Here is a 25,791-nt window from a genome sequence, read left to right on the forward strand (position 1 = left end):
ATCTTCAAAGGCAGCCCCACATATAATGCATTGCAGTAATCTAACCAAAGCCTAGACAACAGATGTTAAACTGCTTGTCCCTGCAGGGTGTATGGTGGAAGGCACCTCACTGCAAGGCTTGAGCTTTGAGCAACAGTAGTGGATCCAGAAGTCCTTCAGAGGTAGTGCAACCCAATCCAGAGCAGACAAAATCCACTCCATTCAGTCTCAGGAACCACTCCCTACCATTGTCTTAGTCTTGTATGGATTAAGCTTCAGGTTATTAGTTCTCATCCAGCCCATTACAGCAGCAATACATCTATCTACCTTGCACATTCACTCCTACACCTGCATATGTCAAGAAGCAGAACTGCATATGACTATGCATATAAAGGTGCTATCAAGTTATTATGACAGCTGAGGCATAAAATCCCACAAGCACCTCTCCTCCCTCCTTGGTACTAAAATAGAAACAAATTAAATAGTTAATGAATTGCTGCTTTTCCATGACACCCAAAATCAGTTGTGTGAAGTAGTGCCTCTCTGCTTGGTAGGGAAGGTCCCATCCATTAACCTGGAAGGCACCAAGTTGGCTACCCATGGACTCTATGCTCAGATACATATTTTTAGATGCTTCCCATCCAATAGGAAAGGTGTTCTGTACATGTTCATAGTCACTCACTGAGAAGCAAAATGTTTTTGTTTGTTTTTTTGGAAGGGGGAAGTGCAAACATTTTGGAGGACATCCATGAAGTTCATCCCCACCACTCAATTTAGGATTTAAGTGATGCTTAAAAGCCTTATTGAAATCAAGATACGCTATGTCCACAGCATTCCCCTGATCCATCAAGCTTGTAGATCTGCTTCCAACAAGCCTCTCTCCTAGTTTTAGTTCAGCATATCTTGAATGCAAAGGAATGCATGAAAATGCAGTCACTATTATTTAGAGGTTGCTTTTTTGAGAGTTTGTCAGTGAATTTTTTAAACAAAAAGTTTGGTCTCTATGCCTGTTTAAATATCGCAGTGACTGACTCTACATCCTTCCTCAAATCTGGAAAATACTATTCCTAACACAGAGGCCAATTATGATTACCCTAATGCCATGCTCTGCACATGAGCCATGTCATTTTCAGTACTGAACCGTACATTGCAACTATGTTCTGCTATGCCCTGGTTGAAATTATTTTATTTTATTTCATTTGGTCTGTTGGTTGGAATCATTTAAAAAAAAACTAAGAAAGCATTTTTTATCATTAAAAGTTAAACTGATTTGTAGAGGCATGAAAACTGCATGCCATTGGAAGCAAGTGTTCCTCACATTTTAAAAAGTTGTGTGTACTATGTTTAGAATTATGGCAATGGACAGTGAAATTGATACATGCATTTTAAAACTTACATGGAACTACTAAATTTCTAAATAAGAGTTATGGAGTCAACCTTGTTTGAAAATCATACTTGAGTGCTCTTGCCTGGAAGATGTCGGTAGATGCGCAAGAATAATCCCCCCCCCCCTTATTTTAGAGAAAGTGTGGAGACAGCAGCACTCTGCACATGTGTAATAGCACCCTTTCCTTAAAAAGTGCCGCACACTCACTTCCTATGAAAACATGTCAGGCTAAAAACTGCAGCCCAACCCACCCGAAATGTTACCACCAGTGGCCCCTGATGTAACTCTTCTTGTTTAAATCCAATTCAAAATCTGTTGTTCTAATTGAAGCAGGTAGTGATAGGTAGCAATGGGGGCGGGATACGGTTCGCACCGGGCACAGGTGTGGTTTACTACGGTACTTGGCTAGCTCTTAAATTCAAAGAGGCTGCACATTCTAGAGGAGAGTTGATAAATAAACTTAGGGAGCAAAGCCCCGCTCAACAATGCAGGGCTGGCTTCCGAGTCACCCAACTGCCTATTGCGAAGCTTCCCAAACCAAGAGGCTAAGATCTCGGTTTCGGTGCGAGCGATGGGCGGCCTCCCTCCTTAACGGGGCGCCCCTCCGCCCGGGCAAACCGGGAGCGCGCGCTGCGGAGCGCCGGGGCGGAGGCGAGGCGGCGGGCACGCGCAGGCCGGGCCCGGCCGGCCTCTCTCCTCTCAGTCGCTGCGTCGTCGGCCATGGCGGCGGCGGCGGCGGCCTCGCAACGGGACCCTGCCGGGGACTGGCAGGACTTCTCGGGCTTCCAGCCCCCGGCCGAGGAGAGCGGCTGCCCGGAGGCCCCGGCGGCGTGTCGGGAAGGCGGCTCTTGGGGCGGCGGCGGAGGCAACGACCTGGCGGCCCAGCTGCCGCTCTGCTTCCAGGCGCCGCCGCCGCCGAGCTGCGCCGAAGGGGAAGCGCGGGTCCCGCCGCGGCCTCTCAGCGACCAGAGCACGCTGCACGAAGACGAGTGAGTGGCCGGGCCGGGGACCCTTCCGGGGGCGGGGGGCATGACGGGCCCGCCCCCCCCCCAGGCCGGTGTGGCCTTTTCGGGACGGGTGCATAGTTTGGGGGGCAGATATTAACGCCCTGGGGCAGCGTCGGCCCTGAGAGGCTTTTCCCCGCGAAGAGCTGGCGGTTGGGGATGAAGGGGCTGCTGGGAGCGCAGAATCGCCCCCTCGAGGAGGCGGGAGGGAGCTGCGCCGCCCTCTGCATTCCCCAGCACTGCGCGGTCCCCGAGGCCCTTGAGGAAGACGTCGGAATGCAACACTAGGGTTGCTTGGGCATCGTTCGGCGAGCTCGGCCTTTTGCTCGTGGGGGGGGGGGGCTGCTCGGAAGCTCAGAGCGGTTTCCTGTAGGTATCGTGCCAGCTTGGACTAGGGTTGGACTAGATGACCCGCGGGGGTCCCTTCCAAGCTTCTTTAGTACGTCAGGACTTGGCCACGCAGGCAAGCCTTTTTCTAGTTCCCCAGAACCGGCTTCCAGTTTAGAGCGGGGACTTCTCTCTCTGGTGGAAGGAGAACTATCTGTGCGCAGAAAACTGCCCTTTGATTTATTTCAGGAGAGGCCCTTTACAAAACCGTCCAGGCCCAGAAGACGTGTTGGCTCTGCATGTTTACTCGCTGCATTCAATGGGGCTTATTCCTGGTCAAAAGATTGCAGCCTCAGGCATGGGAAGCTTCCATACACAGACATGATTTGTTGCTTCTAAACCATAATATTTGAGAACCCGCTTGGCAGTGTTCTTAACACCTCTTGCTCACTAGAGGTTTCTCTTTAAAGTCTGTGGAACTTTGACTTTGTCTTTTTATGTTGAATGCTTCTTAGCAAGCACAAGTTTGTCATCTGCTCTGATTTGTTCTCCAGTACAGTTAATCCTCTCCAATTAGATTCTCTGTTTATAAACATTTTTTTCTGGGTTTCCCCAAAAGTATTCTTTTTGAATATTCTTCAGAGCTCTGTGAACCCAGACAACACAGTCCAGTTACTGGAGACAAAAAACATGTCAGCTATTTGTGTTGCTGACTTGCTGATGAGATTCCCAGAGAAATATGATTTGACCACTGTTACAGACAAGAGTACCGGACTGTTGTTGTTTAGTCGTTTAGTACCGGACTAGATACAGTCTAACCGAGCAAGACAATTGTTAGATTCTTGCCTCTGCGCATGCAAAACTAATTGCTGCTGTTATTCACGTATCTACAGTGGGGGGGGGGGAGTATTTGATCTCCTGCTAAATTTGCCCGTTTGCCCTCTGACAAAGAAATGACCAGTCCATAATTTTAATGGTGGGTTTATTGTAGCTGTGAGAGACAGAAGAACAACAGCAAAACCCCCAGAAACCCAGAAGACAAAAGTCAGAGATTGATGTGCATTATAATGAGTGAAATAAGTATTTGATCCCCTAAAAACCAGCCAGATGCCAGGCTATCTGGTATCTTCACTGTATGTAACGAGCTGAGATTAGAAGCACCTGCTGTAAGGGAGACGTCTTACCTGTAATAATAATGATGATGATGATGATGATAATAATAATAATAATAATAATAATAATAATAATAATAATAATAATAAAATTTATTTATATCCCGCCCTCCCCAGCCGAAGCCAGGCTCAGGGCGGCTATCAACAATCAACAATCAAACAATCAGATATTCACACATTCTAAAAATATTTCATTATAAAAATCAATTAAAATCAAATTAATGGCAACTAATTAAGCAAGATTCTAAGCAGGTTGCCAGAGGAGGGAGTCAGGCTGCGCCCTGACCAAAGGCCTGGTGGAACAACTCTGTCTTGCAGGCCCTGCGGAAGGATGTCAGGTCCCGCAGGGCCCTAGTCTCTTGTGACAGAGCGTTCCACCAGATTGGAGCCGCAGCCGAGAAGGCCCTGGCTCTAGTTGAGGCCAGCCTAACCTCTCTGAGGCCTGGGACCTTGAGGATGTTATTATTTGCAGACCGTAGGTTTCTCTGTGGGGCATACCAGGAGAGGCGGTCCCGTAGGTACCAGCTCGTTGCAGTACCTGTACAAAAGTCACCTGTCGACAGAAGCAATCTAGTAGATTCTAAAGTAGCCACCATGACCAAGACCAAAGAGCTGTCCAAGGATGTCAGGGACAAGATTGTAGACCTGCACAAGGCCGGACTGGGCTATAAGACTATTGCCAAGCAGCTTGGTGAGAAGGTGACAACAGTTGGTGCAATAATTCACAAATGAAAGAAACACAAAATAACTATCAAGCTCCCTTGGTCTGGGGCTTCATGCGAGATCTCATCTCGTGGAGCTGCAATGATCATGAGAACAGTGATGAAGCAGAGCAGCCCAGAACTACACAGGGGGAACTTGTCAATGATCGCAGGGCAGCTGGGATCATAGTCACCATGAAAACAGTTGGTAACACACTATGCCGTGAAGGACTGATATCTTGCAGATTCTGCAAGGTCCCCTTGCTCAAGACAGCACATTTACAGGCCCGTCTGCAGTTTGCCAATGCACATCTGAATGACCCAGAGGAGAACTGGGTGGAAGTGTTGTGGTCAGATAAGACCAAAATCGAGCTCTTTGGCATCAGCTTAACTCACTGTGTTGAGGAGGAGGAATGCTGCCTATGACCCCAAGAACACCATCCCCCACCGTCAAACATGGAGGGGGATATATTATGCTTTGGGGGTGTTAAGGGGGCAGGAGACCTTCACCGCATTGAAGGGACGATGGACGGGACTTGGAGAAGATCTGCAAAAAGGAGTGGGACAAAATGCCTACTGAGATGTGTGCAAACCTGGTGGCCACCTACAAGAAACATCTGACCTCTGTAATTGCCAACAAGGGTTTTGCCACTAATTCATCTTTTGCAAAGGGATCAAATACTTATTTCATTCATTATAATGCACACCGATCTCTGACTTTTGTCTTCTGGGTTTCTGGGGGTTTTGCTGTTGTTCTTCTGTCTCTCACAGCTACAATAAACCTATCATTAAAATTATGGACTGGTCATTTCTTCGTCAGAGGGCAAACGGGCAAATTTAGCAGGGGATCAAATACTTTCCCCCCTCACTGTATGTTATTACCTTAAAAGTATTCACTCCATCCCAGCAAGGGAAATCCACATGCAGAAGCAAGTATACTTCCATGGACACATAGGCATTACAAATGTGCATCATGAAATCCATCTGGGTCCCATTGAACTGGCTGGATATAGCTTTTTATTTACCTAAGGGTGGGGGGTAGGAATGAGTATTACCATCTGGGCCACAGCTTATTGCACACAAGTAAGGATGGATTAGGGCTATCCCATCTTAGGTGAGAGATTCATTTTTATTGTTATGTATGTAGTTCCAAAATGTTTGATTTTGGAACCACTGTGGGATTCACCTGGTTAATGCATTTTTAAAACCACAGTGTTGCTCAGTATATTTGTCAGATTTAATATAGTAGTTGCTGTATAGCTTGAAGGCTAAAATATAATTTCTTTTCCCCCCTCAGGATTTGGAACGCTCTGACAGATAATTATGGTAATGTAATGCCAGTTGACTGGAAGTCTTCACACACCAGAGCACTGCATTTGCCAACACTGAATCTTTCTGAAAAGGGAGTAAGTACACAATACTGCAATACTTTCTGAACAGCTTTCTCTTGAATGCTTGCTGCTGTGGCACATAACCACAATGTTGTTGCATCATTTGTCAAATGAAGGAACTTTTGACATAAGATTCTCAGCTTTCTGTTTCCATCTTGAGGCTGCTTCTTAAAAATATATATCTGCCAAATTTCTATTAGAAATGAGAGTCGATGTATTTACCTCTTTGCCTTGTATATTGACACTTGTATATTTTCAGCACCCACCCTATTTTGTGTGACTGTGGCTGAACAGTGGGTAATAAATTAAAGTAATAATATTCAACATTTCTTTCACTCTTATAGTTGCAGTTGTGTGCAGACTTTTGTGCAATGTTATGTAAGTTCTCTTTAAGTTAGTGGCTGCTTGTTTATATTTGTTCATCGCTTTTCAGAAAAATCTTAAAGCGACTTACAACATATTAAAATACTGAACCATGTGTGTGCCCATGCACATAAACCATACTTTATTTAGTGTATGTCCAAATCAGAAAATGACTTCTTTGGTTACAGCTGAAAGCATTTTTGCCTTTAATTTTGGGCAAAAATGTTGTTTTGTTTTGACTGCTTAGCAGTGCAATCCTATGCATGTTTACTGAAATGTAAGTTCCATGGAGTTGTGGGGCTCTGAGGTCAGTGGGTTTAGGATTGCCTTTGGTTTAAAATGATAACATATTTCTTGGAAGGATTTAGGATCCAAAAACAATAGTTGGGATTTGGCACATAATGTCTTGATGCTTTTAATAATAATTTTCTTACTCTTCTTTTTGTTATTTAGGTTAATGACAACATGAACCTTGACTTATCAGATGATGAAGAGTTGAGAGAGCAACTAGACATGCATTCTATTATAGTTTCCTGCATCAATGAAGAACCGCTCTTCACAGCTGAGCAGGTTAAGAACGGAAAGCACCTATGCAGCTTTGATAACAGCACCTTGTTATTAAGCTTCTTATCTCTCTAATGGAAGAAATACTAAATACACTTGGAGACAAACTATAGGAATGCAGGAATGTAACCCAAAGTCCAGCCTTTGCTATCATATTGTAATTTTGTTTGGATTTATAGGTATGCTTCCTTCTCATAAAAAGACACAAATGAAATATCAGGAGAAGATTTGCCCCATATGACAATATTTTATATTGAAGGAAAATGCTTAGAAAGTTACTGTTAAGTTTTGAAAATCAGCCCTGAATGTTACGTTGTGTCTTTGATTTTCCATAACTCTGTGTTTGTGTGTTTACTTTGAAAGGTGATTGAAGAAATAGAGGAAATGATGCAGGAATCTCCAGATCCAGATGATGAAGAAACACCAACCCAGTCAGACCGCCTGTCCTTACTGTCCCAGGAAATTCAAACGCTTAAGAGATCTAGTACAAACCACAATTATGAAGAACGTAAGGAATCCTTCTGCTGTATTTTGCATTTGATTTCCTCTTCTTACAAACTGTTCAATGTTTGAAAGAGCATTTCACTTCTATACACACAGTTAGGCATGATTTTCATTAGATGCCTTGATTGCATGATTTGTTGGAAGAGGTCAGAACAGTAAGTCCTATGTTTCTGATCTGTCAAAATAAAACATTTTCCAGAACACTTTCCTGCATTTTGTCAGGATTCTTTTTGCTTTTTTTTGGAACTTGCCTGATTATGGAATAGCTTGCAATGAGCTGGGATTCTTCTGAAGACCTTTATGCTCCAGTGTACTGCAATGTCATCTTCACATAACAGGGTTTTGTCTGTAAAGGCTAATGCCTGCATGGCCCTGATTTCCATCTGGATATAATAAATATTATAAGAAAACTTTTTAAACCAAATACCAGTTTGTGTAACATACAGAAGTTTGCCTCATATACCCAAAAGTGTTATTTCCACCCCCTAAGTATTTTCCAGTATAGAATGATGAACACCTGATTTACCATGTTTCAATTTATTATGTTTGCCTATCTTTCTCTTAGTAGTTTCGCTGTCATGTTGTCCACAGATAAGGCCAAGTGGAAGTGGAAGCAGACTGTATTCGGTGATGCACATGTCTGTAATTCTCTGTAGAAATACAGTCTTGAGGAATTTTAGTTATCCAGGATAACTAAACGTTTTTCTGCCCCATCCTGATAGGAGGCTTTCTCCTTCTATAAGCAGCTATTGAGTAGGACAGATGTACATGTTGTCCTTAAAACTGGTGACACCTCTTGAAAATAGCATTTCAATTCTTCTGGTCAATAGTCCGGGATGATGCAGGTAGTCCAACAGCACTTGGAAGGTGATAGCTTGTCCACCCCTGATATGCACCATCACATGTGAAGTGAATTGCAGTTGCAGAAGAGTGTTTCATCATAAGTTCACAGATTTGGCAGCTGTTGCTCTTTGGGTGCATTTGTTAGGAGCAAAGTATTGGATTTATGCTGCTTTTGATATGCATTATTATACGCAATATAATTTTTTGTTCTGTTTGGAAAACAGGTGTGAAAAATCTATCTGTGACAGAATTAAATGATCTGTTAGAAGAGATTGAGACCGCCATCAAAGACTACTCTGAGGAGCTAGTACAGCAGTTGGCACTACGAGACGAGCTGGAATTTGAGAAGGAAGTAAAGAACAGCTTCATCTCTGTCCTTATTGAAGTACAAAACAAACAAAGAGAACAGAAGGAAATGGCAAAGAAGAAAAAGAAACTGAAAAATGGCAGTCCTCAGAATGGCAAACAAGAGAGGAGTCATATGCCTGGAACAGTAAGAACATTGTCCTTTGTGTCTGTAGATATAAACCAAATTAGAATTTTAACTCTAGTTGATCACTTTCTACCTACGTCTTACTTCTTAAAGTATATACATCTCCTGTCTTTCTGGTTGCCATTATTGGGGAATCTCATAGCTTCTGATTGGCAACTATGACTTCATCAAACTGTAACAGTTATACATTTACAGTGGGCTCTATTCAACATAGTGCTAATCCTTGCAATAGTACAACAATTTAGTCAAATACTTTGAGAAGTTGTACTCCTTATGGCTAAACACTGCACTTACTATGTTCTAGGGAATGCGTACTGTACATGCTTTGTTTTACCTGCTTGAGCAACTTGTAAAGAGGAATGATACTGCCCTGGAAATTCAGAAAACGATGGAAACCTTTCAGTCTAAAATCTAGAAATCCGAAGTACAGAGGTCTTGGTAGTCATTTTTCATTAGAGTGATTACAGAAATGGAATAGAAGTTAAGTTGTGCACAAGGATGCAGAACTGTTGGACAGATTTCAGTAATTGTCATTGCAATAGCATACATACCCTTTGCCATATAAAGTTTTCCACATACCCCATCTCCTTTCATTAGCCTTCCTTTTTCTCAATTCTGTATGTCTTCTATGTCCTGCTCAAGCCTCTGCCTCCTCCAGTTGCTCAGGGATCACACGTTATTTTGCCAGTGTTGTCATCAGCATGTAGAGGCCCCTCAAAACCCTTTTCCAGGTACACTACAACTTAAAGATGCGGGAGTACTTACCACATACAGCGCATCCTCTTAATGTCAGGGACTTTGGGGGACCAGAAAGATCCTGCCACAGATTTTAGTAAGATCTGTGCTTAGTTGTTGTTGTTGTTTAGTCGTTTAGTCGTGTCCGACTCTTCGTGACCCCATGGACCAGAGAACGCCAGGCACCTCTGTCCTCCACTGCCTCCCGCAGTTTGGTCAAACTCATGCTGGTAACCTCGAAAACACTATCCAACCATCTCGTCCTCTGCCGTCTCCTTCTCCTTGTGCCCTCCATCTTTCCCAACATCAGGGTCTTCTCCAGGGAGTCTTCTCTTCTCATGAGGTGGCCAAAGTACTGGAGCCTCAGCTTCACAATCTGTCCTTCCAGTGAGCACTCAGGGTTGATTTCCTTCAGTATGGAGAGGTTTGATCTTCTTGCAGTCCATGGGACTCTCAAGAGTCTCCTCCAGCACCATAATTCAAAAGCATCAATTCTTCGGCGATCAGCCTTCTTTATGGTCCAGCTCTCACTTCCATACATCACTACTGGGAAAACCATGGCTTTAACTATACGGACCTTTGTTGGCAAGGTGATGTCTCTACTTCTCAAGATGCTGTCTAGGCCTGTCATTGCCCTTCTCCCAAGAAGCAGGCGTCTTTTAATTTTGTGGCTGCTGTCACCATCTGCAGTGATCATTGAGCCCAAGAAAGTAAAATCTCTCACTACCTCCATTTCTTCCCCTTCTATTTGCCAGGAGGTGATGGGACCAGTGGCCATGATCTTCGTTTTTTTGATGTTGAGCTTCAGACCATATTTTGCGCTCTCCTCTTTCACCCTCATTAAAAGGTTCTTTAATTCCTCCTCACTTTCTGCCATCAAGGTTGTGTCATCTGCATATCTGAGGTTGTTGATATTTCTTCCGGCAATCTTAATTCCGGCTAGGGATTCATCCAGCCCAGCCTTTTGCATGATGAATTCTGCATATAAGTTAAATAAGCAGGGAGACAAAATACAGCCTTGTCGTACTCCTTTCCCAATTTTGAACCAATCAGTTGTTCCATATCCAGTTCTAACTGTAGCTTCTTGTCCCACATAGAGATTTCTCAGGAGACAGATGAGGTGATCTGGCACTCCCATTTCTTTAAGAACTTGCCATAGTTTGCCGTGGTCGACACAGTCAAAGGCTTTTGCATAGTCAATGAAGCAGAAGTAGATGTCTTTCTGGAACTCTCTAGCTTTCTCCATAATCCAGCGCATGTTTGCAATTTGGTCTCTGGTTCCTCTGCCTCTTCTAAATCCAGCTTGCACTTCTGGGAGTTCTCGGTCCACATACTGCTTGAGCCTTCCTTGTAGAATTTTAAGCATAACCTTGCTAGCGTGTGAAATGAGTGCAATTGTGCGGTAGTTGGAGCATTCTTTGGCACTGCCCTTCTTTGGGATTGGGATGTAGACTGATCTTCTCCAATCTTCTGGCCACTGCTGAGTTTTCTAAACTTGCTGGCATATTGAGTGTAGCACCTTAACAGCATCATCTTTTAAAATTTTAAATAGTTCAGCTGGAATACCATCACTTCCACTGGCCTTGTTATTTGCAGTGCTTTCTAAGGCCCATTTGACTTCACTTTCCAGGATGTCTGGCTCAAGGTCAGCAACCACACTACCTGGGGTATACGAGACATCCATTTCTTTCTGGTATAATTCCTCTGTGTATTCTTGCCACCTCTTCTTGATGTCTTCTGCTTCTGTTAGGTCCTTTCCACTTTTGTACTTTATTATGGAAATCTTTGTACGAAATGTTCCTTTCATATCTCCAATTTTCTTGAACAGATCTCTGGTTCTTCCCATTCTATTGCTTTCCTCTATTTCTTTGCATTGCTCGTTTAAGAAGGTCTTCTTGTCTCTCTGTGCTTAGTAGGATTGTGCTATAGTGTCTAGTAAGCTTTGCCTTGAGGCATTATACCTTCATTAAAAAATTAAAAAAGCTAGGGAGTAAGTGCTTAATGAAAGAGATTTATGAAGGACTTCATGTATAAATAATCTTGCCATAAAAAGGACAGAGCACTTTTAATAGTAAATGCATAAATAACAGCATTAATAGACTCTGCATTGGCCAGGAGATTGGTTAGTCATAAGCTTTGTTAATTTTAGGAGGAATAGGAACATGTACCATAAGTGACTGTCATTTTAAAGGTCAATCTGCTCCAGAGAGAGGTATACAGATGCTCAAACATCATGTGCTAGAGCATCAAGGAGTTTCTAATTGAACCCTAGTGATGCGTCCGAGGCACAGTCTTTTTCGCTGCCTTTGTTCACATGTATCATGTGTACCATTTACGTGTGATGCAATCTGCATGTCTTTTTACTTGAGTACGGTATCTAAGTTCAAAATGTGGCCCTAATCGCAAGTGGTACAAAGGATGAGAGAGGCTCTGGCATTGCGCAGGGCCTTGTGGCCTGCTTATCTTTGAGAGGGGCTTGAGGAGATGCAGGAGGACAGCCGGGAGCTGCTCCTAAATGCTACCCTCCCTTTTGTAACCTCTTTATGCTGCTCTTTGTAGGAAAAAGGTCTGTTGGTATGCAACTCCTCTTTCTGCTTCTCAGCCGAGGCAAGAGTAGTTTTGAGAGGGGTGCTCTTTGCATTGGAAGGATTTCCAGCTGCAGTCTCTGCAAATGATGCTGGAACTAAAAATCTGTACGAGATGAAAAACATCTGGTATACGAAACAATTGGGTTTGGAAGGGGGGGGGGGCTTTTTCAGCCTGAGGGCCACATTCCATTAGAGGGTGGAGCTGGAGGTGAAACTATAAATATAAATGTTATATTTGTATAGTAAGCTAGTTTTTAATCACATTTGCATACCCCTCTCTATCCTCCATTAGGACAAGCAGGAGGTATTATCAGTGCTCAAGTGCACATTTCAGCCAGGCAAAAAACACATGGGATGCAAAGCAGGGCCAGTGAGTGCTGTGGCTTAGGGAAAGTGCCAGGTGCCAAACAGAGAGACCTGGAGGGCTGCATTTGGCCCCCAAGCCCGAGATTCCCCACCTGTGGGTCATAAAATAGAAACTAAGCTGATATGTTAACCAAAATCAATGGTCCTTGTGCACCTGCACATTTTTGGGCTGCGTGAGAAAACGCCTTGCATTCAAAGCAGTCAAAGCAGATGGTTGGTTTTATTCACGTTGCAATTGGTGTCAGTGGGGAGGTCAGAACAGAGAAAGGTAGAATACAAACACGTGACTGCCACTGGCATCAAACCATGTTACGGGATACACATGCAGACCTTTGTTGTTGTTTAGTCATTTAGTTGTGTCTGACTCTTTGTGACCCCATGGACCAGAGCACTCCAGGCATTCCTGTCTTCCACTGCCTCCCGCAGTTTGGTCAAACTCATGCTAGTGGCTTTGAGAACACTATCCAACCATCTCGTCCTCTGTCGTCCCCTTCTCCTTGTGCCCTGAATCTTTCCCAACATTAGGGTCTTTTCCAGGGAGTCTTCTCTTCTCATGAGGTGGCCAAAGTATTGGAGCCTCAGCTTCACGATCTGTCCTTCCAGCGAGCACTCAGGGCTGATTTCCTTCAGAATGGATAGGTTTGATCTTCTTGCAGTCCATGGGACTCTCAAGAGTCTCCTCCAGCACCATAATTCAAAAGCATCAATTCTTCGGCAATCAGTCTGCTTTATTGTTCAGCTCTCACTTCCATACATACATGCAGACCTTACCCAGTACCAATCTCCCCATGTACATTCACATGTGCTATACACACAGCACCCTTTTAAATGCAAGGGATCCAGTCAAGAAGGTGACTTACCAGTGGGACTTGTTTTTACGCATGACATGCCTATTGGGACAACTAAGTATACGTTTTTTATATCTTAGGTTTTAAGTGTTCTTCTTTATTCTACATGCTGCATATTAATTTAATGGTTGGTGTGAATAAAGTAAAAGACTAGCTACTATAGCAAGGGTGAGGAACTGGATCCAGCCAGAGGGTCGGATCCAGAAGTAGTGAACCCTCCAGAGGTTAGTTTGACAGGTGGGCAAACATCAAGTGTCTGAAGCTTTAGGCTGTGGCTGCAAACAAGTCTGTTTTATGACATTTAGCATCTCACATAATTCATGTAGAAAACACTTTGGTATCAGGCCTGGGTTTATAAAACTGTACTGATGGTCCTATTTCTAAATTCTATAGTTTTCTTTTGCTAAAGAACTAAATATTGAAAAAGTAAGTTTTTCTCCGCTTAAACTGCAGTTGCATTTATTCATTCCTAACAGCTTGTCTCTGTCATTTACCTTGCTTGCATCTTTAGTAAATCCTAACTAATAGCTTTTAAATTTTTCTGTTCTCCCTTCCCTTTTCCCTCCTGCCATGTTCTTGCTCCCTATAGCGGTTCAGCATGGAAGGGATCTCAAATGTTATTCAGAATGGCTTCCGTCAAACGTTTGGAAACTCGGGTGGAGAAAAACAGGTGCTGGGCTATCCTCTGACGCTTTGTTTTTTTCCTTGTGCTATCCTTTCTGTCTTTATATAAATCAAGGCCTTAAAAAGCTGGCAGCGGTAGCATTTTCAGACTACAAGTGATCGCCGGAGGGGGAGGGGATATTAGCATGCTTACTCGCGTCTTCTCTGCCTTCAAGGCTATGATTTGTTTGCAAAGGTTTTCTTTCCTCGGTAGTTAAAGAGCAGACAAGCCTTGATATGCACAGAAAAATTGCAGCAAATGAACAATTTCCCTCTAGGGTTCATTTAACCTCTGAAAATAAAATATAGGCATCAGCATAATACATACTTGGAATGAACTGCATGCATAAGAAATCAGCAGTAGAAGGTCATGTCAGCTTAAATACGTCAGCACAAGAAGAAAGAAATGCATGGAAATAGTATATAGTAAATAAGTCTAGCAACTTTCAATAGGTTTAAAGCCTCTTTATTATGGATTCTAAAACATCACGTGTTTCCTTGGACAATTTATTTACCGTATTTTTCCTTCTATAACACGCAGATTTTTTCTTCTAAAAAGGAAGGGGAAATGTCTGTGCGTGTTATAGAGCGAATGTGTGGTCCCTGGAGCCGAAAAATCATGCAAAAATCAAATCGCGGTGCTGCATGCTGCACGGAGAAGCGAAAGAGAAAGCGGCTGCTTTCCTGCATTCTGCCTCAGGGTCTTACTGCCCACCCTCCTCCGTTTTGTTGCTGTGTTTGCTGAAACGGAACAAAGAGCAGGAAAAGCCCCTCCCCTCCAGGCAAGCTCCGGTGCTGCTGGGGGAGAGGGAGAGAGAGGGGGGAAGGGAGAGAGAGGGGGGGAGGGGGAGGGAGAGAGAGAGGGGGGAGAGAGAGAGAGAGAGAGAGAGAGAGAGAGAGAGAGATGGCTGGCTTGGGTGGGGGGAAACTTTTGCCTTTCTTTCCTCCCTCCCGTTAAATCCCTCTCCTGCATTCTTAGCCAGCTGCTTCTCTGCACACCCCTCTAATGTCCCTTCTTTGTTTTTCCTTCGCTCCCCACTTAAAATGTGGTTACAAAGCATGTATCCTCAGGATCTTTGCATTGGGTCAGCCCAAATTCACCATCAGATCACATAGCATGTCCATGGCTACAGCCTGCACCAAAAAAATCACGCACCCACTGTTGCCTGGGGCTGCAATGGTGCAAAAACGTGGTTACAAACCATGGATCCACAGGAATTCTCAGGATTTTGGCATTGGGTCACCCCAAATTCACCATCAGATCACATAGCATGTCCATGGCTACAGCCTGCCCCCCCCCCAAATCACATACCCACTGTTGCCTGGGGCTGCAATGGTGCAAAAACGTGGTTACAAAGCATGGATCCACAGGAATTCTCAGGATTTTGGCACTGGGTCACCCCAAATTCACCATCAGATCACATAGCATGTCCATGGCTACAGCCTGCCCCCCCCCCCAAAAATCACGCACCCACTGTTGCCTGGGGCTGCAATGGTGCAAAAATGTGGTTAAAAAGCATGGATCCACAGGAATTGTCAGGATTTTGGCATTGGGTCACCCCAAATTCACCATCAGATCACATAGCATGTCCATGGCTACAGCCTGCCCCCCCCCCCCAAATCACATACCCACTGTTGCCTGGGGCTGCAATGGTGCAAAAACGTGGTTACAAACCATGGATCCACATGGATCCTCAGGATCTTTGCATTGGGTCAGCCCAAATTCACCATCAGAGCACATAGCATGTCCATGGCTACAGCCTGCCCCCCCAAAATCACGCACCCACTGTTGTCTGGGGCTGCAATGGTGCAAAAATGTGGTTAAAAAGCATGGATCCACAGGAATTCTCAGGATTTTGGCATTGGGTCACCCCAAATTCACCATCAGATCACATAGCATGTCCATGGCTACAGCCTGCCCCCCAAAAATCACGCACCCACTGTTGCCTGGGGCTGCAATGGTGCAAAAACGTGGTTAAAAAGCATGGATCCACAGGAATTCTCAGGATTTTGGCATTGGGTCACCCCAAATTCACCATCAGATCACATAGCATGTCCATGGCTACAGCCTGCCCCCCCCAAATCACATACCCACTGTTGCCTGGGGCTGCAATGGTGCAAAAACATGGTTACAAACCATGGATCCACATGGATCTTCAGGATCTTTGCATTGGGTCAGCCCAAATTCACCATCAGAGCACATAGCATGTCCATGGCTACAGCCTGCCCCCCCCCCCAAATCACGCACCCACTGTTGCCTGGGGCTGCAGTGGTGCAAAAACGTGGTTACAAACCATGGATGCACAGGGATTCTCAGGATTTTTGCATTGGGTCAGCCCAAATTCACCATCAGATCACATGTCTGTGGCCACAGCATGAAGCACAAAAATGATACATCCACTGTTTCATTCAGAATGTTTTTTCCCTTGTTTTCCTCCTCTAAAAACGATGTGTGTGTTATGGTCAGGTGCGTGTTATAGAGCGAAAAATACGGTAATTTTAAGCAAATATATATGTAATCCACAATCCAAAGGGATATTAAATGCCATAAATACCTTTTTTCTCCAAACAATTTGTTATTATTATGTTTTATATCCCAATGTCAGATTGCTAGACTGTATTATAGTATTGAAAAGGTATGTCTATACAACCTTACAATAATCAGGGGGTGGACTAGATGACCCTAGGGGTACCTTCTAACTCTGCAGTTATGTGGTTTTGGCTGGATTTTATGATCAGGCATATTTGTTTTAGATCAGACCCACAGCTAGTGCTGCTATGCAAATTTTCATGAGGATCAAATTTTTTAAAAGACAAGACATACATTTTTTTTTTTTACTAAACACACTTTCATTTTAAAAATCTCAGATAGAACAGGTACTTCTATATTTGTACAGGCTTTAAATAAATGTAACAAAAACAATTCTGAGACAGATGGTATAAGACAAGGTAGCTTCCTATGTACGCATTTCGTAGTCTGTGGTTATTTTTTTAACAATATTAAAATCATTGGACAGCTTCTCTTTGCAGTTAGCACCACTTAGCATAAACATTGGATTGAGTAGTGACAATAGGATTTGGAGAGGGTAAAATCTAATTTTGACCAGCCCTCATCTTGGAGAGTCCTGAAGAGAGGCTGGGAACATTAGGGTTGAGAACTCTTTAAATCCCAGGTCCCTAAAAAATATGGAAGGTAGAAGAGCTGTGTGATGCTGATAAAAAACAAGGTTGAAGGTTCAATCCTTGTATGGGACAGCTGCATAGAATCATAGAGTTGGAAGGGACCCTGAGGATGATCTAGTCCAACCCCTGCAATGTCGGAGCACACAGCTGTCCCTTACGGGGATCGAACCTGCAACCTTGGCATTCACCGCACTTTAATCAACTGAGCTGAATGGCCCTCGGAGTCCCTTCCAACTATAATTCTATTGGGTCAGTCTGGATAGCTCAGTTGGTTAGAGTGGTTTGCAATCTAAGTCCAGAAGAAGGCAATGGAGCTAAAATGAATGAGCTGGGGTCTTTTGGACTGCTGTGTATGTTGTCAGTGTCTCCAGTGGAGCCCATTCCAAGCAGTCCCTGCCAGTGCTTCCATGGTAGTCCTTTTACTAGACGAATACAATCCGTTTGCACACTGTGCTCCTGCAGATGCCTAGATCTCTGTTCAACTTGATGCTTGCAAATTAAGCCCTTCTGTTGAAATAAATGCCCAACTTATGGGCAGAGAACTCTGTGGCTGCAAAAGCCCATGTACTACTTAACAGTCTCTAAACTGGAGCAAAGTTTGTATCAACTTTTGGTGTGGGCAGAGTTTTGAAAAGAGGGGCTGTGTGACATTTGCTGAGCACAGTTTGGGGTCTCCAATATTGTTTGCTGTCAGAACCTTCAACATTGTTTTAGAAGCTCATTGTAAGGTATGTGTACTATGTACATTAATTTGACACCACCTCTGTAGTTTGCAAAATAAGTATTTTTCTAGTTTGATAGCTCTCTATCCCAAATAGAGAGATGCTAACATGCATATTTCTTTTTCTGGAATTTTAAAATGCATAATACTTCTTTTCAGACTAAGGTATTCTGCCTCTGGCAGCAGCTTCTCAGTCATTTAGGCTACAGTCCTGAACACACTTACAGGGGAATAAGTGGTTGAACATAGCACGACTTTCATATAGCTCAGTCAGTAGAGCATGAGACTCTTAATCTCAGGGTGGTGGGTTTGAGCCCTACATTGGGCAAGAGTCCTGCATTGCAGGGGGTTGGGCTAGATAACCCTCATGCTGTGATTCTGTGAATAAACTTGTATAGGGTTATGCTATTTATTATGTTCTTATCATTGGGGGAATATGCTGCTTATGTTGCCATAGGTTAACAAGTCAATTGGTTTCAATGGTTGAAAGAGTTTTAAAATGTTATTTGCATGGTTAGAGCTCTGCATATCGCCTTGTGACCTATTGGCAAGGAGGGCTTCTTTATTTCAGAAATCCCCAAGAGTTCAGTTTTGGGTTTGAGAGTCTACAAAAAAACCCCCAACAAATGCCAAATCTGAAATTATGGAGCAAAAAAATATTGCCAGTAAAAGCTTCAAAAGAAGCACGTTCAGTTTTCTGAAATCTGTATATTTATTCAAACCAATTTGAACTAAATTCAGATGTGGATAATGTAAGCCCATGTATTGGGAGCAACTGTGTTTAAAGTTGAAATACATAATTGGAAAGACTTGAGTAGTGGGCGGGTGTCTGCCATAAAACATTACTACTACTACTGCTACTATTTTCCATTACTATTATTACTACTACACACTTCTGTGTGGCAATAATAAAACATGCCACCAAAGGAAAAATGCTGAAGAACTAGAGACAGAATGCTGATTGAAAGCAGCTTGCTTCTTCAGCAGCACAAAGCAGTTGCAGTAGAAAGGAATACCTAGCTTCAGAGATGCCTTTCCAAGCAAAATGGGCTATGTCCACAAAGTGAAAGCAAATAAGGGTTGTTCAGTACAGTTGGGCAGCTCAGTTCCCTGGACCATTACGTTGCCACTGCCACTGAGTAAGCCTGCATGCAAGTGCATAGAGGAAACTAGCACACAACCTTTCCTGGCAGCAGCTGGGGGAGCTTGGCCTGCCAGAATGCGATTCCACTCATCCAAATATATTTGGGTGTGTTCCTTGGTCCAGATGCTGGTCAGTTGGTTACACTGACTCATTTCACAATTCACGCAGCAAGTCATTCCATGGAGTCACCTCCCAACACACACACACACACACACACACACACACACACACACACACACACTTACATATAGTATATCCATGATGGAAAGATAGAGCAGATAATTCCTGAACAAATATAGTAACTATTCTTTATTATTGGCATTTAAAAGATCTGTGGGTTTACATTTGGTTATCAAATGCAAAAATAAAATGTTGTGTGTACTATCCCGTTATAACTTCCTTACAGTGCAGAAAATCTCTAAAAGGAAGAGTTTGGCTAACTACAATGTGTCATATCCAACAGTGTCCATTGGCATAAGGAATCCATCAGAAGAATGAGAGAGGGAAACAATTTTCAGCATTTTGTCTGCATCACATCTGCTTTGCAGAATCACCAGAAATGGTTTCTGTCCTCATTCTGCAAACGGATTCTTTCCATCAGTGAGGGAATGGACACCCTTGGATGCTACCTTGTGAACAGTATTCTGGAATTTAAGATCAATTTTGACACACTGTATTAACACACATCATTTTGTTGCTTTCTAGAATATATTTGAATTGGCTTCATTGTGTTTAGATAGAATTTAACAGATCTGGTTTGTACATAATGAGATATATTTATCGTATGACTGTAAACTGGAAGTTGTGCCCAGAATCACTGATGCTATTTAGTAATCCTTGCATTCATTTGGCAGTACCTGACAACAGTTATTCCTTATGAGAAGAAAAGTGGACCTCCATCAGTTGAAGATCTCCAAACATTAACAAAAAGTAAGTATATAATAGCGATTAAAGTATTTTCAAAAGTCAAATTCTAGATTATTTTCTTAGGTGTCCGGAAGAGTCAGTGGGGTTACACATCTCCCAGTGTATCATTGGAGGAAAATTGCATTAGAAGGCCAAGCAAGCATTTTATGTTCTAGACTCTGAAATAACTAAAAAGTGCTTGGAGTTGATCAGCAGCCATATGCTTGTTCATGTTACCCAGAGAGGCCGCTAACTGCCCCATGGCACATAGATAAAATGAAGACTTATTTAAAAGGTTGCACCCTTCCTGCATCTTTTGGTGAAATCAGTGTTATTCCCCAGCTCAGATATGCATTAATATTCTGAAATTGGTAGAACTAACTTCTACTGTTTAGTTTTAATCAGCCAGGAAGTTCAGGTACATAATACGAGTAGCCAAATTTCTTCAGGTTCGCTGTCTGCATCCAAGGTAGTAACTTCCAAGCAAATAGTTGTCCAATTCTCCTGAAACATTTCTTCTCCAGATTGTTTTTTCTCTATCAAGTACTTGGCAAGAGTCACAGCCATACTAATGAAGAACTATCCCTTTCTCCATTCATAAACAGTTCAGAGGAGGCACTATCTAAAGAGTTAACGGTATTGTTTTCCACTGACTAGCTGCAACTTGATTCTTGACTCAGTAACAGACTTCCTGACTCTCCCTGCTAACACTGTGTGGCAGGCCTCAAAACATTTATTTAGAGCACTGGACTCTCAGCTGTTGATATACAAATATTTCAGAACGAAACAGTAAATGTGCTACAATCAAGTATAATTCTACATAGGTATTTACTTTAAAATATTAAGGAGGTTGGGATGTGTTCTTCATAAAAGTTGCCCATTATTTGATTCACATATATTGATCCAAAAGGGAAATAGTAAAATTACCCTTGCCACTTGGCAGGTTAGCACAAGTGGCTAGTTTACCAAATTACCAGCATCTGTTGGTTTCTAGACCTGTTGTGGGCAGGGGTTGCTTTGAATGCGCTTGAGAAATAATTATTTGGGTGCACTGAGGACAAAGCAGCCATGAAGTGAGCTATCCAGCTTCCAATGCCCTTGTACCCTGAGAACTTGGGGGACATCTGTGGGGTGGCCAGGCAAGTAGTGCTATCATTGAAAATGAACCCTATTATTACAGATTAATAGAACAGTCCACTTTGTTGGGGAGATATACATTTGATTAAAGCTATGGTTGTTTAATGTTCTTATTCATGGTTGACTTGGATGAAAGTAGGGGGGGCGAAATAATGTGCACAAAAACCTTCAATACTGTTGCTCTAATGAGGGGTTTCTAAACAGTTGTCAGTGACCTACGTGCCTGTAAAAATACAGTTTAAATCACACCTTATCTAGCACAGTGCATTGCAATTGCTATACAGTGGTGCCTCGCAAGACGAAAAGAATCCGTTCCGCGATTCTCTTCGTCTAGCGGTTTTTTCGTCTTGCGAAGCAAGCCCATTGACAGCTTAGCGGATTAGCGCTACAGCGGTCTAGCGGCTTCTAGCGATCAGCTGTTAAGCGGCTTAGCAGCTTAGGAAAAGGGGGGGAGCGAAAAAACCCCGCGGGGATTCGCAAGATTTTTTCGTCTTGCGAAGCAACCCCATAGGGAAATTCGTTTTGCAAAGCGCCTCCAAAACGGAAAACCCTTTCGTCTAGCGGGTTTTCCGTCTTGCGAGGCGTTCGTCTTGCGGGGCACCACTGTAACAGGCAGAAAAATCATTAAATGGTCCGCCAAGACCCTCAGCAATTTTCCTGTAGTTTGTGTGAAAAGGGTTTGGGAAGCACTGCTCTAAATGCCATGTTTATATTGACTAAGTTGGTGCTTCTTCCACTGATCATCATCTCCACATTTTACAGTTCTTCATGCCATGAAAGAAGACAGTGAGAAAGTGCCAAGCTTATTAACAGACTACATTTTGAAGGGTGAGCTAGTCATGCATCTTTTTTTTAAAAAATGTTAATTTGTGGAGTATGAAATATTTCTACATTTCAAGGCTTTTATCCATTCAGGCTTTTGGCCAATAATTTTATAAAGCCACTTCACTACTAGTTTTAACTGCTGTCTGCAGTATGTTACAGTGTTTTTAAAACTTGTTTTATGTAATATAATTATTGTGAGCTGCCCTGGGGGTCCCTTTGGAGAGGAAGGGTGCGAGTTGTGAATTTGAAATAGTAAATAAATCAAAACACTCTGCTGGCTTCATAAATGGAGTAGGTGAAGACACATAGATGGGGAGAGCTCTGGGATGTGGAGATTAAACATTGGGTGCAGAGACTTAAGAGTCATTTGTCTGTGCTTTGGAAATGGTTCAAAGGGCAACGCTTCGTCACACCAGTATTTTATAGGGGTTGTAAACAACTTGCCACATGGAAAAGCTGCTCTCATGAAATATGCCAGCACTAAAAGCTATGTTGCTTGTGTCTTAATGAGACCTATGCAATGTTTGAGAAGGTTCTAGAGAATTATTACATATTCCTCATTAACTGTTTACCTGGTATTCTTATAGAAGCTGAGAGAAAAGCAGTGTTCTGTTCTACCTGTGCAGTGTTTCAACGTGGTATTTTAAATTCTCCACTTTGTGTGTGTTTAATTTGTGTGATGGTGTGCGGGGCTGGCCACCAAGCGCATAAAGCGGCAATCACACAAGTTAAATGCGTGCAAGTTGTGAGTCGACTGTAAAGAAATCTTTCCGTAGTACGAGGATTTTTTAGGAAAGGATTTCAAAGGTTAGGGTGATAACTTGCAGCTGAATAAAAAACAATCCATTAAGCTGGTTTTTAGAAAATCCATTTTGTCTTTATCATTTGACTTGTCGAAAAAAAGCAAGTACAACAATGTAATGCTGTTCACATACCTGGTGCAATACTGCTGCAAAATACTTTTGTGTCAGTTCGATGTAGCAGTAAGAGTATAGGATTTGCATTTGTGCCTGTTGGAATTCAAGGTGTGAGTGCTAGAAATGAACTTTATTGTAGTCTTTGGAAAATTCATTGGGCACTGCAGATATGCAAATAGCATAAATAGGATAGGGGATAAAAAATATAAAATGTTAAAAAATATGTCCTCATATACTTTTTAGAAACAATTATCATATTTCTTTTACTTGTGATTTTTTACTTGGAGTGACATATCAATACAAATATGTCTAACAAACCAAACAATACCCTAACCAAATATATTTCTTTCAAACCAGCAATGTCCCACATTTGTAAGCACAAAATATAACCTAAAGACCTATATAAAAACAGTTCTCATATCTAGTAGTAACTCCTGTTGCAAGCATCTGAAATGAAACTTTTTATACCTTCTTAAACCAATTGCCCATGCAGTCTGATGCTGCCAATAAAGCAGAATTTTGAAGAGAGAAACTTTTCACCAGATGCAATGCTTAAGGCTAATCAAATGGAATACAAAAAGTACTTTTAACCCCTTGCTGGCGTAAAGGTTCCTGAATCTAAATAAGTAGGCAGTGGAATGAAAACCAATGGCAAAAAGCAGCAGCAGAGGAACAGGAAAGAAAATTGCTTAAAGCTCTGGCATGCAACAAGGTTGGGAAGGGAAGGGTTACACCCCTCTTCTCCCATGTCAAGCTTTGTGTAAAAAGTGTTGAACATTCACATGATTGCCCAAACATCTAGGTTTGCCCTAGCAAGAGGGAGAAATTGTTCACCTTCCTGGTTGATTACCCTGTTGCAGATTCGACCAAGTATCTCATTAAGTTGACATGGGTGGACAAGAACTTGACACACGAGAACGTTTGTGCGCTATCAAAGAAAATATATATATATTTGGTGTGGTTTTGAGCTTTGGGTTTTTGTTTCCAATCTTTCGAATTAAAATGGGATTTTAACACTACTTTTATAGTTTATTACCTGCAGGGTAAAGATTTTCTTAATAAAAAACTGTATTCACATTGGCACAAAATGTTCATGATACTAAAGAAATATGTACTTTTTCCTCTTTTGATAACCTTAAACCTTACTTCTTCATTTGCTTTTGTGTTGTGCTAGCATTGGTTTGAAAGCTGGATTGCTCTGAGGTTTGTGTCTTTTAGCTCTGAAGCAGGAATGAGGAATATGTAAAGGACATGTCTTGACTCCCGCTGTAATCTGTCAGTGGAGAGAGTACACTTGGCATCCGAGTTGTTCTTTCATTGTTGCTGCATGGAGTATCACAGAGATCTGCTAGATATCCAGTACAATTACTTTTAAAAAAATTATTCTGTGTCACCCAAGACATGACCTTCTATTTAACTCATTTCTGTAAGTAATTAGTTGATGGTAGTGTGTGTTCCTATATGGATTTGTTTTGTTTGTGTGATGGGGAATGAGGTCCATATTCATTATGCATAGCAATTGCTTCCTGTGAATTTGGTAACGCTTTTAGAATAGAGATCTCAGCATTCTAGTTTTATTAGCTCATATCTGACACTGTTTTGGGATGAGCCAATCCAAAAATACCTATATGCATATCTTTATTCTTTTGCAGTTTTGTGCCCTACATGAAGAGAGCTGTGTTTGGTGAAAGGCAGCCAGGCTAATTCCTGTGACAAAGGTTGTTCAAAGCCTTTCAGTTTGGCCCTGTGTTCTCATGTATTTACTATTTTCATTGCCTGCTTGGACTTTTGAATCCTGGAGTGAGTCCTCCAGAGTATGTAGAATTCATCCATTATTATTTTTCGCTCGTGTGATGTATTTGAGCAGAGAACAAATGCTGTACAGTTTTATCCACATGCATTGTTTTGGCTTTTTAAACAGTATTTTTTACAAACACACGGCATGTAATTATCCTCCACAACAATCTGAGTCTGTGGAAGAACAAGAAACTTTAGTGTAAACAACAACCGATTACATTAAACAGAACTTTAATAATAACAGCAATAGGTTATTGCATTAAATGTGTAAAATGGCTCAAAAGCTGAACCTGCACTGCAAAATTCGACTGAAGTTCTTCATGGGAGACTCTAGAATAGTGATATGGGAACTAGCACTGAACTTTTTTTTTAATGTAAGAGTTAAAAAGAAGTATTGTTGTGTTTAGTGTTACTGTTTACCGATTCTCATCAATTTTTCAGCACTCTACAGAAGTAAAAAGAGGTAGGGTATCATTTTTCCATTACTGGTTGGCTCGCTTAATGAGATTACAATTCATCAGGAAGTTATTCTCCGCAAGCCCCACAGAAATGAATGGGATATGTGAAAGACCACAGTCAGCCTTGCATGGGAAATCTTCCTGATTGATTTGTTTCAAATTATTGTCCCATTAATATTGTGCTCAGTATTTTAATTATTTAAATGAATGTAGTTGAATATGGATATCTTGCTGCTATTGTGCTTTTTAGTCCACATGTTAAATGTTTGGTCATAGTATAACATTTTATATGCTGCAGTATATTAATGAACATTTTTAAAAAGACACTGTTGTCCTGTTGTTATTTGATTTATGTATTGCAGCACAATGTCTACCCACTGCACTTCTTTTGTTTACGGTATATAACATACTAACTCCTCTCAAAGGTGGGACTTTGGCAAGAAGAACAAAATAGAAGTCTCACCAAGTTTTCAAGTGTCTCAGCCGCTACAAAGGATCCTTAAAACTGCAGACAGGAAAGAGCAATAGCTTAAAAGATGAATGTGCTTAAAAACTGGCTGTCAAAAAGCATTCACTTCAGGATTGTTTATCCTGTGCAACTTGCTGCAGCCTTCAGTTTCATGAAATGTCAAGAATGTGACCCAATACACAAGCTGGTGTCTCTAATACTAGAACAGAAAGTTACCCTGTTCCTAGGAACACCTATGCAGGGTCAATCTTTTCTCCTTTATCAAACGTAGCCACATCACAGCAGCTCCAATGTATACTCTGGGTA

At 42.2% G+C, this 25,791-nt stretch overlaps 1 protein-coding gene and 1 long non-coding RNA gene across 4 annotated transcripts; one reads left to right on the top strand and one right to left on the bottom strand.

The window, feature by feature from the left end:
* Positions 1-1,855: 1,855 nt before the first annotated feature.
* FEZ2 (fasciculation and elongation protein zeta 2) lies at positions 1,856-25,340 on the top strand. 3 transcript variants are annotated; one of them, XM_083732669.1, is made up of 10 exons: positions 2,030-2,355; positions 5,868-5,976; positions 6,778-6,894; positions 7,252-7,396; positions 8,460-8,728; positions 13,855-13,935; positions 19,831-19,906; positions 21,782-21,847; positions 23,936-23,964; positions 24,414-25,340. In XM_083732669.1, exons 1-9 carry the CDS (start codon positions 2,087-2,089, stop codon positions 23,944-23,946), a joined length of 1,143 nt encoding a protein of 380 aa, XP_083588795.1. In that variant the 5' UTR covers positions 2,030-2,086; the 3' UTR covers positions 23,947-23,964; positions 24,414-25,340. The 3 variants fall into 3 exon arrangements, with proteins under 3 accessions (XP_083588796.1, XP_083588794.1, XP_083588795.1); XM_083732668.1 differs by lacking the exon at positions 23,936-23,964 and having other exon boundaries at positions 1,936-2,355; XM_083732670.1 differs by lacking the exons at positions 13,855-13,935; positions 23,936-23,964 and having other exon boundaries at positions 1,856-2,355.
* LOC310841655 lies at positions 11,468-13,844 on the bottom strand. The gene is made up of 2 exons (XR_014562660.1): positions 13,184-13,844; positions 11,468-12,747 (listed from the first exon to the last, which is right to left on the bottom strand). It is a non-coding gene; the product is annotated as an uncharacterized lncRNA (long non-coding RNA).
* Positions 25,341-25,791: the final 451 nt, after the last annotated feature.

Source organism: Podarcis gaigeae (assembly GCF_964106915.1).
Source record: "Podarcis gaigeae genome assembly, chromosome: 3".
NCBI classification, from domain to species: domain Eukaryota; kingdom Metazoa; phylum Chordata; class Lepidosauria; order Squamata; family Lacertidae; genus Podarcis; species Podarcis gaigeae.